The sequence below is a fragment of the Emys orbicularis genome, chromosome 9 (assembly GCF_028017835.1).
Source record: "Emys orbicularis isolate rEmyOrb1 chromosome 9, rEmyOrb1.hap1, whole genome shotgun sequence".
In the NCBI taxonomy this organism is placed as follows: Eukaryota; Metazoa; Chordata; order Testudines; family Emydidae; genus Emys; species Emys orbicularis.
Genome location: NC_088691.1, coordinates 64,369,193 through 64,391,620, shown reverse-complemented (window position 1 = coordinate 64,391,620; position 22,428 = coordinate 64,369,193). Strand labels below are relative to the sequence as shown.

At 41.2% G+C, this 22,428-nt stretch overlaps 1 protein-coding gene across 1 annotated transcript; it reads left to right on the top strand.

Annotated features, from left to right (window-relative positions):
* The first annotated feature begins 220 nt into the window (after window positions 1–220).
* Window positions 221–9,456, top strand: RBP2 (retinol binding protein 2). The gene is made up of 4 exons (XM_065411138.1): window positions 221–293; window positions 4,449–4,627; window positions 7,587–7,688; window positions 9,403–9,456. The coding sequence occupies exons 1-4, from the start codon at window positions 221–223 to the stop codon at window positions 9,454–9,456; spliced, it is 408 nt and encodes a 135-aa protein (XP_065267210.1).
* Window positions 9,457–22,428: the final 12,972 nt, after the last annotated feature.

Sequence of the window (22,428 nt, the reverse complement as noted above, 5' to 3'; positions counted from 1 at the left end):
CAGAAACCCATTCCTGGCCTGTCTGCTGTCCTCCTGAACTTTGTTAATGAAGCAAAGTTCTGTCGGGTTATATCTCCGACCTTCAAACTTTATTATCTGGAAAACCATAAAACTTTATCCAAGGAAGATATAAAAAGGACAGTTTTAACACATTCTCTCTGCAGAACTTGCTTCCAGGCTCAGCATTTGATCTACCCTTGGGTTTGAGCTCTTAGCCAGCATGCCTGCCGATTACAATGGAACGTGGGAAATGGAATCCAATGAAAACTTCGACCGTTACATGGTTGCCTTAGGTAAATGAAAAAAATACAATATTGGGACAAGAGCTTTTATTTATCAATCATGCCTATTTAAAAAAAAAACTAATAGTAGAGCAGTCTTACTCCTTTTATATGTTTTGGGGATAAGAGTTTCTGGCAGTAATATTAAAATATCATACACTTGCTATAATATGTCTAGACAAACTTGAGTGACTTCTCGAGCAAGTAACAGGATACTCCATAGCAGTGGAGCAAAAACAGTTAGCCTTTAGCATTTAATAAAACTGTAACTGAACTAGCAGGTATAGTAAAAAGTTTACATAGTAATGAACGTTCTAACAATCTTTATGGAAGCATATTTCCACAGCAAGAAAATTAAAGGTATTAACAAATAGAATTCTTATTTAGATATTAAAAGAAATTGAAAGAGAGTTAATTTAGTACAAGCAGCACATTAAGAGAGCTGGAAATGTGAATGGAGACCAAGCTCCTGGTAATGCCAATTTCACTCTATTTTCTGCACATTAGTGTCTTCAATGATTATAATGACAGTGTAAAAGTTTTACAAGGGATAATTGTCTTCTGTTGGTTTGAGGACCATTTTATATTTGACCTTTTCAATACAAATGTAATTTCAAATGTTTTAGTTTGCATGCAGATAAAACTATCTTAACCCTATAGGACACTATGGATACCTAAGGGGTCTGACTCATGCGAGTCTCATGATATTTAGTATTTTTCTTAAAGTCTCAGCTACTGGATCTGAGAATCTGAGCTTTCATTTTTGGGGGGGTGGGGTAAAAAGTTATGTTCCTAGCCCTCATGGGTTGCAGAGGGCAGCTTGAAAATGTGAAATGAGAGCACCCTAGAGGCTCAGAAACCAGGAGGCAGATAAAAAGAGCCCAACATTTGTTATTATTTTAAAATCATGATTATAAGCCAATCTCATTATTTGGAGTGGGTAGACGCATTACTTTTGAGTGCTTGATACTGGCAAAACTACACGAGGGATGGAAAATCCTTTCCACTCAACTCAAAAGTGATCTCTGAACAAAATAAATGTACTGTCAGGAAAAGCAGTTAAGAGAACTCTAATATTGTTGTCATACTTGGTGACTGACAAATTCTCTTCATTGTTTAAGCATCCTTCTTCCTTATAGGCTAGTCTAGGCATGCACTTGAAGAGTGTGAGACTCTCTTCCAACAGGACTGAGAGTTTTACTAGATCTTTTAATCTGGTTGTAATGTCACTCAACAGTCTGTTCCCTTCTCTCCTAGACTTTCCCTTGGGTATCATCTGCTAATATTGTGGTATTGATTCTGTCAGTTGGGTCATAACTGCTCATATTTACTCTTCTTAAAAACTTTTACCAAGAAGACCTGCAATTGCTAGTAACATTATTAATATATCTCTTTAGATTGGTACTTCCCCTCTGAAACTTAGACTGAGATATTCATTGAAATTCAATAGGCGCTTGGTGCTTCACTCTCATAGGATGTGTATTATTTCATCTTTAAACATTCTAATCCCAATCCTGCTACAATAAGTAGTGGGCTTCCCAATTCTCTGCTTCCTTTTGTATCATAACTAATAGCATGCACTGCACTCGAGCAGTGCTTTTGTTACATCTCCGCTCCATCCTCAGGATTGTTTCAGTTAGCAATGAGAACAGGATACCTGACTGAAACCATCCTAAAATGATCTTACTGGATTTCTCCGGGGTGTTTGACACATTAGACTATAAAATAAAGGGCTTGATTCAGCCCCTGGGTCCCTCAGGTGGAAATAGGGCCACAGGAACCCAGCACTGAGAAGACCGCTTGAAGAAGGATTGGCAGAAGGTTAAGCCACCCACAATTCCTGATATGCTGGGTGGCTCAGAAGTGATTGGTGCAGTACAGTGAGACAGGCGGGTTCATTGCATCTCCTGTACTGCCTCCACTGGAGATGTGCCTACTGAACCTCCTGACGGAGCTTAAAGCTAGCCTCCCCATAAGAAACTTGGTGTGAGATTGTGGAGTAGGAGCCATGTTTACACCAATTGGCTTTGGATCGGGCCCTTTGTTTTGTGGGGGGTTTTGGACATGTTTTATGTACTGCACTTCAGTGCTAGTGAAAAATGCCTCACAGAATTTGCAACAAAGTAGTATCTAGATGCGTATTTCTATGTGTGGTACTGAGAATTTGTCCCTCACTGACTGTGTTATCAATGAAAAAGAAATGACATGGAAATGGTGAAAAGAGATTTTTCTGCTCTGTTTCTCCCGATTTTACATTTGGTTGATATTCTAAGAATTAAGGAGTTCAGATCCAAAGCACAATGAAGCTGAACTTTTTGAGGTTCATTCATCCTTATAATTGCTACATATGCATTCCTATACCTTAATTAACAAATCGTTTTGCCCTTTAAACCAGAAACTTTAACTTTTTCATAAGCACGTTAAAGTATTTCAATCTAATCTAATAGAACCATATTTCATCTTTATTGCTTGTATTGTTCAAAATGTGTTGTGTTCAAAATGTGTTTAATAAAACCTCCCCTGATTTTCTGCAGTAGTACAAGACTAATATATTAGTCAGAAATAGCATTCCTTTGGAAAATTAGACTTCTTTCCTCGGAGAGACCTAAATTTTGTTACCTGGCTATAAATCAGACCCAGAGATACCTTTAATCCACAGCAACAGATAAAATATACTTGAATATGAACATTATTTCCTATGTTAAAGTAACATTTTTTTGTTTTGTTTTCCAGCCAGTCCTTTCACGCAATTAGATTAGTGCCTTACCAGTAGCATAATCAATCCACCAAAAGAAAATGGGTTCCATTTGTACAAGGTTTTGCCGAGATGAAAATGATTAATTTGTATGTGAAAAAGCTCAAAGATGGTTAACAAGCCACACTATTTTTCAATCTCTGGGAGAAACATGTTAGATTATTTCATTTGCATATAGCACCATAACAAGATTCATTGCCAAATGGTCAAATATTTATTGTACCTGGCAATGAAGCTGGCGTTAGGTGTATTGTCTAGGGTAGACTGTGTCATGATGGTAATATATTTGAAATATCTTTCAGGGCATTCAGTTGCAAGTAGTATATGTTAGTTTTCATCATGAACAGAGTACGGAATGGTAAAGAGAATCAGGCACAAAATGCTGACTGAATATTAAAGAGGGCATTGTCAAATGCAGTACTCTTTGGCTATTTGTCTTTTTGTTTTTTAACTTTCCATCTTTTACCCATATGGAAGCTGCAAAATAATCTTTTTCCATCCATTCTTTTCCTGTAAAGTCTGACCAACTTTGATTTTTGTTTCTAACATTCTTTCCTAGGGACAATCAGTGAATATAGCTCTTATTTGTTTACTTATTTATATACAGGCATCATTTCTGCAAAGGATTTGCTAATTAATATGATTCTGATTCAAACTACTTTACAAAAAGGGGGAAAATGGCTTTTACAGATGGCTGTTAAATCACACGCAGTATAGTCCCAGTGTCAATATAAATGCAATACAGTTCCACAGATTACACACAGTCCCAAACAATAATCTGTGATTATGGTGAAATAAAAGCTACATGCCAAAATTCACTGGATCAGACATGCACATCTACTGCACTTGTTCTGAGATCCTTCTATAGATATGAGTAGACCTGGTCAAAAGCAGTATTGGGGGAGAGGGCATATTGTTTTCTTGAAAATTTTCACCAAAAACAATGGAAATTTTATTTTTTCAAAAAACATGAATACTGAAAATCTTGGGGATTTTCAGTTTTTCTTCCACTTCACGCCTCCCCATCACCCCTCATTTTGTCACTGAGAAAAGGAGAGGGGTATATGATGGTGGAAAAATACCCAAAACTGAAAAAAAAAGGGGGGGGGTCATCAAAAAAATTAGAACACTTTTTGAAAAAACACAAACATTCCTCAATTTTTTTATTTAAAAAAAAAATCTTTTTTGTAATTTAAAAAAAAGTTTCAAATGCGAAATGTCAGCCAATTCTAGAAGAGAGCTACTCCACCTTGTTTTACCTGTAAGTGAGAGGATTAAATGTGCAAATGCTTTTCATAGTGTAGTTTTCATAGTTTTGGTGAATATATAAAACTATCTTTTGCATCTTTGTACCAGAAGTTGGAATTTGGCTAGGTATATCATACACTTATGTTTTGTTTGTTTGTTGATAGACATTGATTTTGCCACTCGTAAGATTGCAGGACACTTGAAACAAACGAAGGAAATTATTCAAGATGGAGACAATTTTAAGACAAAAACACTGAGCACTTTCAGAAACTATGAACTGAATTATACTGTGGGAGTGGAGTTTGAAGAACATACCAAGGGGCTTGACAACCGAGTTGTGCAGGTATACACTTAGTATTTGATTTCCATGTACACTGTGGTTAAAAACAGGGTAAGCAGTCTGTAAATTTCCTGACTTAAAAATAATGGAAAGCAATTTACAGATATTAGAGAATGTTTGTCTATAAAGTGCAGGTAATTTGCATTTCAAGACAGTTTTGTCTTTCACATTGCAAATATTTATTTTACAGGCAAACCAGAAAGGTTTCCCAGATTTGTAAGGGCAATAACGAATTACATTTTTTCTTGTAAGGAAGTTTTCCTGTCTTTCTATGATAAACCTCTTTGTAGTGTTCTATATTTAAAAGTAAAGAAAGGAAGTATATTTTGGCACATATAATTTAGCTGCTGCTGAAGTTTCACTTTAAAACTACTAAGGCTTTTTTCCCCTCCACATTATTTTAAAATTGCCAGTTCTATCTGAGTCTTTTCCTGTAAGCCTTCCACACGTGGAATTCCCATGGAAGTCAGTGGGAGTTCCACAAAAAGACCTCTTAAGGGATCAGGGCCTGAACCATTTGGTGTATTCATTTACTGCACACACCTTTGCTTTCCTTTTACGAATACCACCCTCAGTTTTATTCTCCTAACATCCCCTGAAAACATGTAATGGAGAATTTCAACAATGCAAAGGGCATCCAGGCATCCAACTCCCATTGAAACGCCTCTTTGAGCCTTTGAAAACCTGCCTGAAAGAGCCACTTGCCTTTCTTTCTGTTATCATTTGTTGATCCTATCCATGCCAACACTTCAGCTGGTAACCAGTTCTACCCTCTTTCTCAGCTCTTGGCTAACTTGCTTGTCTCTGACCTTACACCCACTTCTGCGTCATCAACTTATCCCAGTAAACAACTTTCATCTCTGAACTCAGATCCTGTTGTCAGCCTCTGGAGAGATGGTCACACAGCTCAAAGCTCACTGACAGCAAGACCCATTTTGTCTCATTAGTCCTCACAAAGGAAGTAGGCAGCATATAGAGATGAATCCTGTCCTTATAGAGCATATAGAGATGAATCCTGGAATCCCCCAGCGGAGCTGCATGGGTTTAACTGAAGGCATTGTTTCACCCATAGGCCTGCTTTTGTTCTCACTTACCCCAGTTTCACGTGAGGTAGCTCTTCTGGAGTTACTTCTGATTCACAACAGTGTAAGTCAGAGAATAATCAGGCTTATAATGTCCTTTCTAGGCTTCCGAATCCTCTGCTTTAACCTCTATCACTTCTCCCCAGCCCTTTCTCCAATGAGCATGGTGATGTACTCAACAGCTTTACTGCTTTAAACCAATGCACACAAGTCTCCACTGATCCATCTATAACATGATCTATCTATAACCTTCCCCACTCTCCTTCCCCTGTGTCAAAGCCATCACCAATCTCATCTGTGAACAAAATTGTCTTCACTGAACTCTCTGGAACCTTATTTTTCTCCTCTTATCTCACAACCCTTATGTTGGGACAAGTTGGACTTCCTTGTTGCAACATTATAATTCCACCTGATCTCTTATCTAAATGATTGCTACCTGATATCATTTCCCCCCGCCACCATATAAATTGTTGTGTAGGGGAGCAAACTTTACTGCTAGTCTTAGGTGACATTATCGTTATCTTGATCCTGACTGTACTTCTGTGCTGTAATTTTAGCCATGTCTTAATCATTTCCTGTTTTCACAAATGATGTTCCATCTTCATGGTTTCCCTAAATCCCTCTCTCAACTTTAGAGAGTCCGGAATGTTGTGGATGTGCCATTCTCTCTCTTTCCCTGAATCTAGAGATTGTGGAGAGTCACGTTCACTGGTTTCCTATTAGTCTCCAGTTCTAATTCAAAATTGCCCTTGAGGTTTTCACAACTCTCCCTCTGGATTTATTTCCTCTTCCCTCTCCAACTACACCTCTACCCCGATATAAGGTGACCCGATATAACACGAATTCGGATATAACGCGGTAGAGCAGCACTCCGGTGGATCAAAGCAAGTTCGATATAACGCGGTTTCACCTATAACGCGGTAAGATTTTTTTGGCTCCCGAGGATAGCGTTATATCGAGGTAGAGGTGTACATGCACCTACAGCCACAACACTTTCCACTTCTCCAGTTTTGGCTTGTCTCTATCCCTTCTGCGCTGTGGGAGATGGAGGGGGCTTAGGTCATTCATTCACCCCTGCTTCTGGTGCCCATTCTACCTGGAACTCATTTATTATTTATTTGTATAATCATAGTACCTAGGAGCCCCAGGCATGAACCAGGACCCCATTGTGTTAGGTGATGTACAGAACAACAAGACTGTCCCTGCCCCAAAGAGCCTATACTCTAAATATAAGACAAGATATTAGATTGTTTCCTTGTACACCCCCCTCAATGGGACAATATTTGTCAGCACGATAGGGAGTGGTACCAGCAGCCAAGCCATGCCTCCATTTTCACCCTTTAATGAAATACTCAGTTTAAATTTCATTGTGAAAACATATGACTGCTCTTGCTTTAAAGCTCTTGGTTACAGTGCCTGAAGGATGCTATAAAATAAACTATAACTGTATTGTATCAAGTGTCATTTACATACTTTTTCTCTGTCTGTCTGTTTTATGTACAGACAGAGGCAGTGTTAATGCTGCACTAGTCACTATGATCCATAGCGCTCCAGTTATTGCACTTTATAATCTTTTTTTATTAATGCTTTCACATAGCAAGAAAAGAAAAATACAGTTTTCATATTCAGTGCTATTCTATAAACAGCATCAGAAATTCAATTAACTCATTGCCCTTCCTTTGCACACATACAGTCTGTATCGCTGTATCAGAAGAAATAATTGCAAAGTGATAACATAAAGCACTTTATACTAAGGGGCATTTGGGCCACTACTGTCTTCACACAAGCAGTTATGCTACTTCATTGTTAGTTCTGGTGTGTTTGGACATTTTCCAAAATCCCTAGTTAACTTATTGGATTTAATCCTTTGATCCCTGCAGACGCTAGTGAATTGGGATGGTGATAAATTAGTATGTGTCCAGAAGGGGGAGAAGAAAAACAGAGGCTGGACACACTGGATTGAAGGCGATAGACTGCATTTGGTAAGAGCTGACTTTCATGGCTATAGCATGTAACAGAGACTGTGGAATAGTATAGTTACTATAGTTCCAAGGATTTTTCTTACTCATTTTACTCACACAGCTCTGAACTATACTTAAATGATATTCATTCTGTGGAAACTCTAAAACCCCCTCTCTACCAGAACCCCTGCTGTTTAATTTGTCTCCACCTGCTTCCCAATTAAGCCACAAACCTACAGTGACTTTTGGTCCATCTCACTGCACTGCAGCCCTTAACCCTTCCAGTTACATAGCACATCAGTTCCTTCTGCATTTTGAGTAAACACTAAATATAAACCACAGTATTTACGTGCTGAATAAAACCTGTAAGAACAATATTTTTGTCGTTCCAAAAAATGAGTTCTAGCAAGAACTATGTAGTTATCCAGATCAGAAAAACACTCCCAGAATATATAGGGAAACCTAGCAAACATTCTATAGTGTAGTTATCTTGTTACCCCTCCCCCCCGCAAAAAAAATAATCAAACAGCTGAGTTAGTAAACTGGAATGCAAAAGAAATGCAGCAAGCCTGAGAGATGCCATATGGGCCTGTAAAGAAAATAAGCAGTCAATGAAGTCTGGAAAAATAAATTAGCATACAGAGGAACACTGGGGTCCCAGGAAGAACAATTAGTAAATTGTGCATGGTAATGCTGGATGGTAGGGGCTCAGAAAGAGACAGTAACAGGCAGAATCACACAGCTTTTAGTGAGTAGTTTAACACTAACTTCACCAGATTTGGATCTGTATAGATAGTTAGGAATTATTTTGCTTATCAGAATATGAATTTCTCCACCCTGGAACTGGACTGCTGGCTATAATACAGAGCTCAAAGTTATCTATTTGTTGGACAGTACGCATTAATATTTTCTTTGTAGCATGTCTCCTCTATTTATCACATGAAGAGCCAGATCCTCAGCTGGTGGAAATTGGCATCGCTCCATTGACTGAAGTGAAACAATGAAAACTTGCACCAGTTGAGGATCTACCTTGAAGTCTTTTCTTGTTAGAATTAATTCTGTGCAGTTATATAAACCACATTTTACACTGTGGATGGCTGTGATGGCCATCTAACTACCATTGGAAGGTCAATCAGATGAATAAAAAAATCCTATTGTTTTCTTCCATCTAAGCAGAAACCAGTGTCACCCAACTGACAGACAGACTTTTATTACCCTATTACAATATAAATTCAAAATTTGCCAATAATTCCATTAATGAACATTCTAATTATTGGCACCAGGATTCAAACTGAGATCTCTGGAAACAGGAGGACCTAGTAGGCTGGTGCATGAGTCGATTTAAACACTATTGCCCTGGTACCCATCCTTTCTGAGACTTCCCTCCACCCTCTTTTTGTAATTCTCTTGTTGCTTCAGTGCTTTTAATAAATTATAGTATGTTGTTTTAATAATAGACTATGCAAAGCCACACCATTACAGAGCAATTTCAATGCATTTTTCATTTTTATACTTTTTAAAAACTCAATTCAAGTGTCAAAATCTAATTACCACAACCTGCAGTGCATGCCAGCTGATTAGGGCTCCATAAAACACACTGCTTTTTTTTAATAAGCAAAACTCTTCTTGATGTGGTGGTTCAGCTGGTCTTACAGTGATTTTTCAAGGGGAGGTGCTGTAGATGGGAAACATAACTCAGAATAATATATACTTACCAATTGTTTTAATGCTGTAGGAGCTGACGTGTGAAGACCAGATGTGCCATCAAGTATTTAAGAAGAAAAAGTAAGCTGACCAGAAAGTCCAACTGGTTTCACATGTGCTATTATAGTTTTTTAAAAGCTATGTAATGACTGCTTGACACTGCCATGTAAGTGCATTTCTGTGCACTGTTAACTAAGACAAACACATCCTTTAACACTAACATGGAAACACTTCTGTATGTTTTAAGGTCTTTTGCCTTTCAATCCAGAGTTAAATAAAAATAATTCTCATTCTTGTAATTATTTCTTTCATTTCTAAAATCCTTGTAATTTTTCCAGAAGCAGGACAATGAGTCCTCTAAGAACAATGCGGTAACTAAACAGTCACAGTTATCTCAACAACAGAACATCTCTCTGTGGTGCTGTAATATCATCATATGTTTGGATGAGTGAGTGCAAATCTGACATTCATTGTACTCCTTCTATTTAATTTAGTTCTGGGTCACTAAATCTATAGTTTCAGGCAACAGGATGACTCAACAGATTTGTAATAGGATACACAGCCTTTCACATCTAGGTCACTAATTTGAATTCGGCCCAGGTCCGTAGCTACTGAAAATTCTTACTAGCTGACAACTGTTTGATGTGAAATGTGTTGGTGTTTTCTTAGTCCAATCCTAATAGACAGGTGCCCACAACCCCAAACCAGCTGTCATAATTGACTATCTGTTTAGTAATCTCAGTGGAGAGAACAGAGACTGAACTAATCTCTCAACTCAAGAGCTGGTCCCTATAGTTAAGCTTGAAGCACATTGACAGGGGCTGCATGTGGAAGCCTTGCACAACAATTATGTATGCTGCACCTATTCTGTGTGTAAACAGTCTCCTGTGCTTTCAGTCTTGTACCTTGTATCTTTTACAGGTTTGTTGTTAGTCTGTAGTTTCCAGCTCTTTCTTTGGGTAGCTACAGTTTAATTACCTGTCTGTTTAGGGTTTTCCAAAGGACTTTGTGCTGTTTGCTGGGGACAAGTTTAAATCAACCATGGATGATAAAGGACCGTGTTTTCAGTAGATGGAGCCTGAAATCATGGAGCCAAATGTACGCCCATCAGTATTAACATGTACAAATCTGATACATATGTATTCAAAGATATTTGGACACCCAGATACTTATAAGTGCCGGGCAAACATAGGTGCATGAATTTTTATTATTATTATTTATTATTAACTGATCTGAGCATCCACTGGTTGAAATTGATGCTGTTATGGCATTCTGTGTGTGATTTCTGATTAAAGATTGATGATTTTCTGGTCTAACATAGCAGTAACTCATCTATTTGTCAAGGTTTGTCCACAAAGATGAGGCAGTTCCTTACTATTTATTAAGCCCACCTCTGGAACTTCCACCAGAAACAGGTGCTCACTTCCTCTTTCTGGACCCCTGCCAGCTCACTGTTCTTACAGGGGGCCACATGAAATAATTGTACACAACTCACTAAGCTTTCCAAGCACACATTCTGGAGTAAATAATTTCAGGCTTTCACAAATGGGGAAGGAAGGTGTGCCTCAATGTGATCCATGTTGCAAAACCATCCCCTTCTTTCTGCTATTTCTGGGCCCACCATGTACTTTACAATATGCAAGAACTCTTAATGACCTTTAGAACTGTATGCTCTGCAGTGGGGATAGATGTGGGGTGATCTATTGTGTTGTCATATACTTATTTGAAAAAATACAGACTAATTTATACAATACACATTAGGGTAGGTTAGTCTTCAAGCTGCGTAAAACCCTCATTTCCCACTCAGCAGGTGAACTATTTGCATTAAAGGAAAGGGCCTCACATATAAATATAAAACTCATTCAGAATTTCTCAGCCACCTGGTAATGCAGTACTGTTTCAACTGTTTTGAAAAACTGTCCTTCCCACTTCATTCTTTCCACAGAATGAATATCATTTAAGTATAGTTCAGAAAGAGGACCAGCTACAAGCAACCTCCTGGCCCAGGAAACCGATGAGATTGGCCACAAACACTGTAGTTAACTTATTGCCTAGGAGTTAAAGCACAGGTCTGCGCATCAGCAGCATTACCTGCCACTGGAAATAACACCAGTGTGTGAGGATAGTGTTTAGGGTAGGATTTTCAAAAGTGCTCAGCCTTTGCCTAACTTTGCACCTGTTAAAGTCAATGGGCATTTTACTATTAATTTTAATGAGAGCAGTGTTAGATAATGCTGAGGGCTGTAGAAAATCCCACCTTTAGGGTACATCTACAGTCCCCCCCCCAAAAAAAATACTAATAATAATGGGGGCAGCAAGTCTCAAGTCCAGGTCAACTGACTCAGGCTCATGGTGCTATGGGGCTAAAAATAGCAGTGTAGCTGTTCCCACTCTGGCAGGAGCCTGGGCTCTGCCACCCTTCTCCCCTTTCCAGGTTTCAGACCCTGGGCACTAGCCCAAGCGGAAACTTCTGTATTGCTATTTTTAGCCCCATAGCACAAGCCCTGTGAGCCCAATAAGTTGACCCAGGCTCTGAGACTTGCTGCGCGTTTTGGGTTTGTTTGGGGTTGGTTTGTTTGTTGGTTTGTTTTTTTGCAGTGTAGACATACCCTTAATGCACAATGGCTGCTTCCCAGGTTTCCTCCCCCAGATCCATGGTGATCCAGCCATGTGGTATTTGCAGTGTGGCTTCCATGATCATACTGCAGAGCAACCACTATCTCTGACTTTCCTGCTTGTGGAGCGTTTCTGCCCCACTGTAATTTCATAAACCCCTCTTCACCACACAGGAAAAGGGCCCTAGGGCTGTTAAACAAGCATTTACTTGATGAAGGCTTGATGAAGACAAATAAAGTAGCACTGACAAAGTCATTTAATTACAACATTTGTCTGTGCTCTTTCTAACTGGTGAGCGTATAGTTAGCCTTGGTGGAGGGAGATTAATAGAAGCAACAGATGCCTTCAGATTTTTAATGCAGATTTTTCCCCCCACTAGAACAGGCTTTTTTCAGTTTTAATTTGTGATTGATTCCAAGGGCAGGGGTTGCAGATGTTTTAATTTTGGCTTGCTGATTACACTTGTTATGCAGATGGTGAAGATTAGCTGGAATCGCTTTGTGAAAATGAGATTTAAAAATAATAACGAGCCAAGCTTTTTGAGAGCTGCAAAGATTTTGTCAATTATTCTCTGAGTTTCACACTTTCGTTAATTATAACTTGTGCTGCAGTGATTCAGTCATCACTAAGTAAGCCACCTGAGAACACAATGACCTAAAAGCCTTTACTGTCATTTAACTATGTAATAATCATGCTTATGAATTGTCTACAGATCTCCTGACACCAGTGGGATTTTGGAGCATATAGCAGAAGCCTATGACCCTTAGGTTCCTAAAACTTACAGCAAAAGTCTGCCTAACAAACCTGAGGTGACAGGTGGGTCTGGGCCCACCCAAAACAAAAGTGCCCCCCTCAATTAAGTGGGAGGAACCATTGATTCCAGGCAACAATTTATTATGAGGGACAAAGAAGGGGAAAAAACCAGGAGCATGTGTGGGGTCAGAGGTTGAAAATCAGGGATCTGGAGGAGGACACCATGCAGAAAACATCCAACTGTCCCCAAAGGTTTCCAGGGAGGATGTGATTGTACAAGGGATTGGAAATAGGCTTCGCAGTTGTAGGGCACCCACCCATCCATCTTCCTCCGCCTGATATGATGGATGGCTCTCTTGGCCAGTACCAGGACGAGGTGAATGAGGCGGTCCTGTGACTTTGTGGGGCCACAGATGGGAGGTGTAAGGAAAAGTGCAGCCAGAACCTCAGGAAGAGGTTCTGGAGGAGCCAGAAAAGGGGGTGCAACCTTATGCACCCTGTATAGACGTGCAAATAAAAGGGACATGTGCAGGGGATTCGTGAACTGCCCAGATATATTCCTGTGCTTATGGCTCCAGGGAGAAGCCACCAGCCAATATCCCGGGCAGACTGTGGAACCTGAGTGGAGTACAGACTGGCGCACTGGGGTTCCTAACCCCGCTCATCTGGCAACAGATTCTGCCATGTGGTGTTGGGGCAGGACGTGAGGAAGTGGATGGTGTGAAACACAAGCATGTACAGATGTTCTCTGGGTGAGGTTCACAGCCGGACCATCTGGATGTCATGCAGCCAGCTCAGGTGGCATGTCAGGGGTGCCTAGAGAGGCTTGCAGGGCCCTGCTCAAAGACTAGTTCCTGAGGGCCAGAGGTGAGAGGTGGGCAGGGAGCACCCGCCCACAGGACCCACTCGAGGAAAAGCAAGAGAAGCAGGAAGCACAGCTTCCCTCATCTCCTGGAGCACATGACAGGGGGTATGCAGAGTGGGCAGCCCCATGCACTGGCCAGTTGCCACGGGGTCCACCCAGTCCCGCTGATCATAAGGTGGCACCAGCCAGGACCATCCTCTGGCACACCCAGGGGGACTGCACCACCTGCACCCAGAGATGGGGTTGTGTAGCAGGGGTTCTGCAAGGAGGTCTCACCCTCAGCAGCCACCATGGACCAGGGCATAGAAACTAGCTTCCAAGTCCTGAGGAGGTCCCGGTAAAGACTGGCAGCCCAGAGAGATGTCGGGGGAGACCTCTGACTGCACCCAAGCAGAGCCAAGAAGCAGCAATAACAGTCAACCCCCTCCACACGCAGCCCTCTGCTGAAGTGGTGTTGCTGGTGGGGGAAGGCTCCAAACTAGCAGATTTCAACATCAACACTCTGAGCAGTATATGGGCAGTCCACGCCTCCCAGGGCTATTGGGTCAGGCAGTTTGCAGGGTCAGGCAGTCATAACTGCATCAGTTACACAACTCATGTCTTCAAGATTTTCTTTATAAGTATGAGGACTGGCAACATTTTTTTAGATGGAAGCTTAAATTCTAATGTCTTCATGTGACTCCTGGAGTTGGGGACATAGGCACAGGCCTGTAATGACTATGCCCTTATCCAACCCTACCTACTCTTCCACTAGGCTACCAACACTAAACCTAAAATTTTCGGCCTTTCCCCCCCATGTGTTGCTTAAAAAAAAATTCCCTCTCACAGTATCACATTGTGCAGGGTGACCGACCCTGCACATGAAGCGGATTCAATGCCTGTGTGTCAGAACAGGTGCTCTCATTTGGTCAAATAAGAGGGTGGGGCAGCACCTGGAGGGAGGGAGTGACCTAGTGAATTAGAGCTGTCTGGAAAAACAGTTGGTAGGAGAGGAGACTGACCAGAGTGAAGTACTTCCTGAGGGAAAGTAGCAGGATGGTGTTGCTGTTTTTTAAGCTGACATCCCAAACTAGTAGTGTAGGAGTGTGTTGCCTCCTAAAGTGGTGAGCTAAGGGCTGAAGGCCAATGAGCAACGTAGGGACTTGACTGCTGCTGTCTCCAGCACTGGAGGGCTGACTGCTGGAGATTGGTGAGAGGGCCAGGGGGAATGAGGGATACTCTCTTAGTGAGGATGCACTTTCAGCAGAGAGACTGTGAGGGTTCTTGCTGTGAAGAGAGCGGGGTTACACTCCAGCTGGAAAAGCAGCCGTTCCTCTTCTGGCAGAGGGACAGAAGACAGCTGGGGTGCCTGCTATGCTGAAAGATGCCAGTGTGTGGTATGTTGGGTGTCATGTCATGGTATTTTAAGGGCTCTCTATGCTGGGGTGATAAATGCACTAGCTTGTGACCTGGGTTTTGGATTATTTGCACAATGTTTTTGTAATAAACTAGCTCCAAGGAAGGCTATTATTGAAGTAAGAAAGCCTGAAATGGAGTCCTTGACAGGGAAAACTTAGGAGGAGCATTTGTTGTGCCTCTGCCTGCTGGAAGAAGGTGCTCCAGGCATGGCCATTCTGACACAGGCACTCTGAAATATCGGTAAAACAAAAGAAAAGAGAGTGACATTAGAAACTGTATTGAAATCTGAGCAAATTCATGGTATGATTACCTTTGGGTGAGAGGTTTGCAAGGTTTCATGACACTGCTGAGGCTATTGATGAACACTGGATAAAATGACATCAGTAAGACTGGCAGTCTCTGAGCAGAATATCTGACGCTTGGAACTCCATCCACTGCAAATGACTTCTCCATATGGTGTAGGAGTACTTTCACAGTGCTGCTTTCCAGTGCCTTCATGCTGGTCAATGCAAAATCAGTTGGGAAGGGGGTGTGGTTTGTATTATCCGATGACTAGCTTGTGTTACACTTAATTTGTCAGCACTCGGTTTCACTAAACAATTAGACCAACTGCCTGTGAGGTTTGTCTAGTTTTTGGAGGACTGGGAGACTTTCTTGAGTTCTCATGGGCCCATTACAGCGTCCACTTCTGTATCATCAGCAAATCTTAAACAGTCTTTCTCCCAATTATTAACCCACCTATTCTTAAAAAAAAAACAAGAAAGCCTTAGGTACCCCTGGGAATCCTGCTCTCTCTTCTTTAGCCGTTTCCATGTTACGCTTTGGGTCCCTGATGTTTTTTAGTTCAGATAATAAGCAATTCTATGACAGACTATTAAAGCCTTACCAAAAATCTAGACAAACCCTGTCATAGATGCTATCCCCGTGAGCCCTATTTTGACTTCAGAAAAAGTCAGGTATGAAAGTTACTTGGAATATTTCCCTGCTAACCCCATACTATTGCTGTGTGGGGCATGTCTTCCAACCTACTTTAACAATTCAGTGAGCAGTGCCCAGTGTTGCTTCTTGTCACCACAGTCAGGCACTGGCATTCTTTATGCCTTCCCTGCCCTATAATTTCTCAATTGTATTTGCTGCCTGTTTCCTCTTTTACCCACTGTAGAAATTTGTTTTAATTCTCTTTGTGAAGGGTGAAGGTTATTTGTGAACTTCTAAAATTATAATTCATTGTTTAGCCTCTTCCTCTTGCATCTTGGGAAGCTTTAAAATGTAAATCTTTATATATCTTAAATTATTTCCCTGCTGTTTTTTCTCAGCAGTCACTCTTCTTTTCCCAAGTTCCTATACTGCTTGGAAAAGGGAATTTGAGTAAGGTGTTCTTCAATTACTAAAAGTATATATCCTCCTGGAGGGGCACTGAAGATAAAAATTACTAGCCAATAAAATGAAATTGGAGGGTTTTTCTAATGCCTTGCTCCTTCACTGTGGCTTCCAGTGGAGTGGTCCTAATGCCTATCTGAGTAATTTTAAATATGCCTCTTCAACACATTACTTCAAAAATACGTTTTCCTCCTGTAGCCTTGTTTATGAATCTGGAAACACACCCTGACTTGGTCTGAGAAGGGCTATTGTGCTTTAGTCCTGAAAGCAGGGGAAGCTTTTGTTATAGTCTGTTGGCATGACAACTGAGCCAAAAGCACAATTTCAAAATGCGTAACTTTATCTTTTCCCTTTCTCTTGGTTTAACGTCAGCGTTTGTTAGAATTGAGTACAAATTAATTGTAGACTGGGGGGTCTGATCTTGCAGCCCTTGCTCATCAAGTAGCCCCGTTGCCTTTCAAGAGCGCTACTTCTGTGAGTAAGTATAGCAAGATCGGGAGGGACCTTGTTTTGAATGAAAGCAGCTCAGTTTGAATATTCTGTAACTAGAACAAGTAACTGGTTTGAATTAATAATTAATAGCCATACAATTTATTGCTACTTGAAACTCTAGCTCTGGCTTAAAATTCCCTTCCAGTTAAGAGACACATGGGTTACAGAGCAGTTTTTAAAAATATTATTACACTAATTTTGAAAATATTAGCACAATAAGTCACATGCATTTCTACTGATAGAAGATGGAATTTGGAAACTAGAGTTACATGCATTTACAGTACAAAGTATCCTTGTCACTGTCACTACATGTCTAGTAGCATCCATTTTTGTTGTTTGTCTGTTTCAACCATATAACAAATATAACTACCACATTTCATGAACAATTGGGGAGGGGGGACTTTGTTATGGACTCCTTCTCATTTAACTGGCTACAATAAATCATTGAAAATAAGATCATAAGGCAAGTTTTCTAGTTGCCTCCAAAAAGTGACATGTGGATTTACATTTTTAGAAATAAATGACAAAAGGCTAATCTAATTAGTCTTATTCTCTAAACACTTTTGAGGAGAGTGCCAGTAATATATTCCAGAAATGTACCTGGAAGATGAGCTTTATTGGTTAGAGGATTAAAGCAGAGTTGAATGACTCCCTTTCTGAAATAATGGCCTTAGTTCTCTGAAAACACAGATTGCTGTTTGCTACTAATGGGTGCCCTGAGCAGTATTACAGCAAATTGCTTTCCTTGACGACATGAACTGAATACATAGAAAACCTGAACACTTAGTTAAAATGATAGTATATCAAAAGTCACTAAAGCAAAGCAACTGTCTTCCAGAGACAGGCTTTGTATGATCATAATTGAACGACTTCCCCTTTAGTGAACTCAAGCCATTAAAAAGGATACAAGACCTGATGTCGAATGCCTTGCTTGTTGTGTGGCTAATCTCTACAACTGTGCAAAAGGAGTGTAAAATGCTACCAAGTCAGAACGGTAGGTGCAAATTCATCCTTGAGCCAGTTCAGCCCCTGATGCAGGCTAGGGCAGCCTTAAATGCACCCTTCACTCGGGTTATTCTTTGCCATAGTCTCTGCTTGTGGCAACAGGATGCAGGATTATTTTAGCCAGGGCAGTTGGGGTGCGCAGTGTGGGGAGACAGTTGTTCCAGGGCCTCCAAAACCTGTCTGTGTAAATGGGGTGGACTGTGGTGTACTGGGTCCCCAACTTTCTATCAATATGTCATGCCTCCTCCTGACACACCACCTCTCTTCTTTGGTCCAACCTAATCTGCCCCCTGCTTTACAATAATGCACCCTCTGCACTGAGAGATTCTTTGGGGCAATGCAGACCTGTGGGAACCAGCTCTGTGCCTGATCTAGATGCCTGCTGCATGGGTGCTACTCACCAGAGAGGGGCTCTTACCACTGCTTGTGGCCCCTATGAAAAGCAGTAGCTGACATAAAGAGGCTGTGGAACAAACTGTTAATGGGGCCTGTAGTGGCTTAAACTCACTTAGCACATGTGTAAATGGCTACACAAGGTGTGTGAATCAAGCCCTTGGGCTCAAGTTCTGACTTTATACATTTATTTTATTGCCTGCATTAACGTCTTTTTTTCTGTTGATAAAGCTGGTGTTTGAGGGGGCTTCTTCTAATAAAAAAATCAGTCACTTAAATAGTCAAACCCCCAAAATATCACTTACTCCAGCTCTTTATAGTATCCAGACATAAGGTTATGCATAGGGTGACCAGATCACAGAGGTGTGGTGTTTAGATGCTGCATGTGATTATTAGAACTGGGAGCACTGGCTGTTGGGAGTCTGAAAGGACAGGAAACAGGAAGGAGGGGGGAGGAGTTGAGGAGGCTGGGAGAGTTACAGAGTGTGCAGCTAGAGCTTGGAAAAGAGACTTCCACTGTAAATAAAAGTTCTGTTGAAGTTTGTTAATACTTTGCCTGGTGGATACAACATTTTGGCGACGAGGATGGATCTTCTGCCTCTGAACCCACCTGCACCCTTTCTGCAAAGCCCAGGTGAGCCTCCAATTGGTTTTACTGTCTGGATCCATATGTTTGAGACTTATCTGCTTGCAATCAGTGCTACAGAGATTTCTGAAGTAAGAAAGCGTGCTCTGCTAATCCACTGCCTTGGAGCAGAAGGACAGCGTATATTCTACACTTTTCCCCTTGCAGATGATAAATATGAGACTGCACTCACTGCATTAAAGAACTTTTTTGTGCCTCTTACTGAACCCAAACTTCCCTTGGTATGCTATTTGAAAAACCATATTCCAGTACATGGCTGCCTGCCAGCAATAGTTACTTTTGGTGATCGCTGTGTAACTGCAGAATTCTACATTGTCCACAAAGGCACTGCTATCCTTGGCAGAGATTTATTAGCTGCTTTAAATCTCAGGGTAGTTAATGGACGAATTGATCTTCCTCAGCAAAGCACTCTTGCAGTACACACACCAGTTTCAGCTGGGACCCAACTCCAGGTTGAGGAGAAACTTGGCTGTGCTTATGGGTTTCTGCATAAAGTTAAAATGCAGAATAATGTGATGCCTGTAAGACAGAAATTACGGTGCTTACCATTTTCAGTCAGGGAAGCTGTTTCAGAGGAACTTAGAAAACTTGTTCAAAAGGACATTATTGAAGAGATTAACTCCTCGGAATGGGTTTCACCTATAGTAGTGATGCAGAAGAAGGGTGGAGACATTTGCCTTTGTGTGGACTTAAGGGAGCCAAATAAAGCTATTGTGATTGACAGCCATCCTCTTCCTCACATAGAAGAAGTATTTGCAGAACTCTGTGGAGCAAAGATGTTTTCTACTCTTGATTTGCAGAGCGCATACTACCAGGTTATGTTGCATGAAGATAGCAGAGACCTCACAGCATTTATTAAACATGAGGGACTATTTCATTTTAAACGTGTTCCATATGGTCTCACATCAACCCCAAGTGCCTTCCAAAAAATGTCATTGATTCTGAAGAATCAACATGGAGTTCAGTGCTATTTGGATGATATTATTGTGTTTGGAAATACTACTGAGGAGCATGACAATAACCTGCAGTCTGTACTAAACTGCATCAGCAAAGCAGGCCTCAAGCTCAATAGGTCCAAATGCAAATTTAGACAAACTGAACTCTCCTTTCTGGGGCATACAATTTCACAGGCTGGACTAAAACCTGATCCAGATCATATCCTGGCAATTTCAAATGCTCCTCCTCCAACAGATTTGCAAACCTTACGTTCCTTTTTGGGTCTTACCTCCTGGTATGCAAAATTCATTCCCAATTTTGCTTCTGTCATTGAACCGTTACGAGAATTACTACGGAGAAGTTCAACCTTAGTGTGGACAACGGATGCAGAAGTTAGTTTCGAAAGGGTGAAAGACTTGATTGTACATAGTTCAGTACTTGCATTATTCAGTCCCGCATTGCCCACAATTGTAACTACTAATGTTTCTGATTATGGACTTGGGGCTGTCCTCACACAACTTCACGAGGACAACACAGAGAGGACTGTTGCATTTGCTTCAAGGACACTAAGTAATGCTGAGAGAAAATATTCTACAGTTGAAAAAGAAGCACTTGCTTGTGTCTGGGCTACTGAAAAATGGAGAACTTACCTGTGGGGCCACACGTTCAAGTTTCGCACAGACCACAGCCCTTTGACGACGCTGCTCACCACGAAAGGACTGGGAAGAGCAGGATATCGTATTGCTAGATGGTCTGCAAGACTACTCTCTTTCAATTATGAACTGGAATATAAGCCTGGAAACGAAAATGTGGTAGCTGATTGCCTTTCTCGCCTGCCTTTGCCTTCACCAGATGGTCCACCGGAGGATGAGGATGTAGTAGTTGCACTTATTACAAGCACTCTTACTGCAGTTACAAGAGCATGTCCAATTCAACAAAAATTACGGGAATTTCTGACAAAGAGATGGCCCAGTAACCCTAAAAACCTTGACCCAGTTTTGCTGCCTTATTTTAGAGTTCGGGATGAACTTTCTTTGCTCGATGGCTGTGTGCTACAAGGTACACACCAGCTACTTGTGCCAGAAGCATTACAGTCAAAACTCATACACCTGGCACACGATACTTATCAAGGAATTGCCAGAACCAAACGACGACTACGGGATCTGTATTGGTGGCCAGGGATGGACTCTCAAACTGAAGCACTCATAAAATCCTGTGTCACTTGCCAAATGCATGATAAGACAGCAGTGACATGTACCCCTCCATTACAGACTGTTCCTCTTCCTGAATCTGCATGGGGAAAAAGTGGCGATTGACATTGTAGGACCCTTTGATACTGCTCCACTTGACTGTCGTTATGCCATCACTTTAATAGACTATTTCAGCAAATGGCCTGAGGTAGCGTTTACATCGCAAATTTCTTCTGCTACAGTAATTAAGTTCCTCTCTTCAGTTTTTAGCCGGGAAGGTAACCCCAAAGAACTGGTTTCAGATAATGGTAGTCAATTTACTTCCCTGGAGTTTGAAACTTTTCTAGCAGAGAGGAACATTTTACACAGGAGGTCATCCCTATATTACCCTCAAGCCAATGGGGAAATCCAACGGTTTAACCGAAGTTTGAAAGAGAGTTTGCAAACAGCTAAACTGGAAGGGCGATTGTGGATACACTTCACTACTGATTTCTTGCAAGCATACCGGCTACACGACATGCCACAACGCAAAGATCACCCACAGAGTTACTTCATGGGAAACAGATGACTACTAAACTGAACATTGCTGGATTGTTAAAGGCACGACCTGATGCCCCAAACAGGGATGATGTGAGAAAGACAGTTGAACAGAACCAAGTAAAGTCTAAGGCTTTCACAGACAAACGGCGGGTCCTAAGGAACCAAAGTTTGAGTGTGGTTCCTTTGTTAGAATACAAAAACCTGGAATCTTACGCAAAGGGGACCATAAATTCACAGCTCCTCTTAAAATCATAGAGAAGAAGGGACCTTACACCTATCGATTTTCTGATGGGCGGGTATGGAATGCTTCTTATTTTGCACCTGCCTATGCACCAAGAGGAGATTATGCCAACACCCAGTCTGCATTGGATGACTTCACAGTAGAATCAACACACCAAGACATTGCACTGGAACCGGGGCTTGAGAGACGGCCTGTCAGACTCAGATGACCACCTGCCTGGACTAAAGACTATGTTATGTAGTATCTACAGTGTTTTCAGTGTAATATTCCTGCCAACAGTATAGTGTCTTGTTTCATATTTGTTCCTGTGGTAGAACAACAATGTTTATTTTAATTTGGAAATTTTCTTAAGAGAGGAGGGGGAATGTGTTTAGATGCTGCATGTGATTATTAGAACTGGGAGCACTGGCTGTTGGGAGTCTGAAAGGACAAGAAACAGGAAGGAGGGGGGAGGAGTTGAGGAGGCTGGGAGTTACAGAGTGTGCAGCTAGAGCTTGGAAAAGAGACTTCCACTGTAAATAAAGTTCTGTTGAAGTTTGTTAATACTTTGCCTGGTGGATACAACAAGAGGTGAAATATCAGGATGCGGGGGGGGCAAAAAA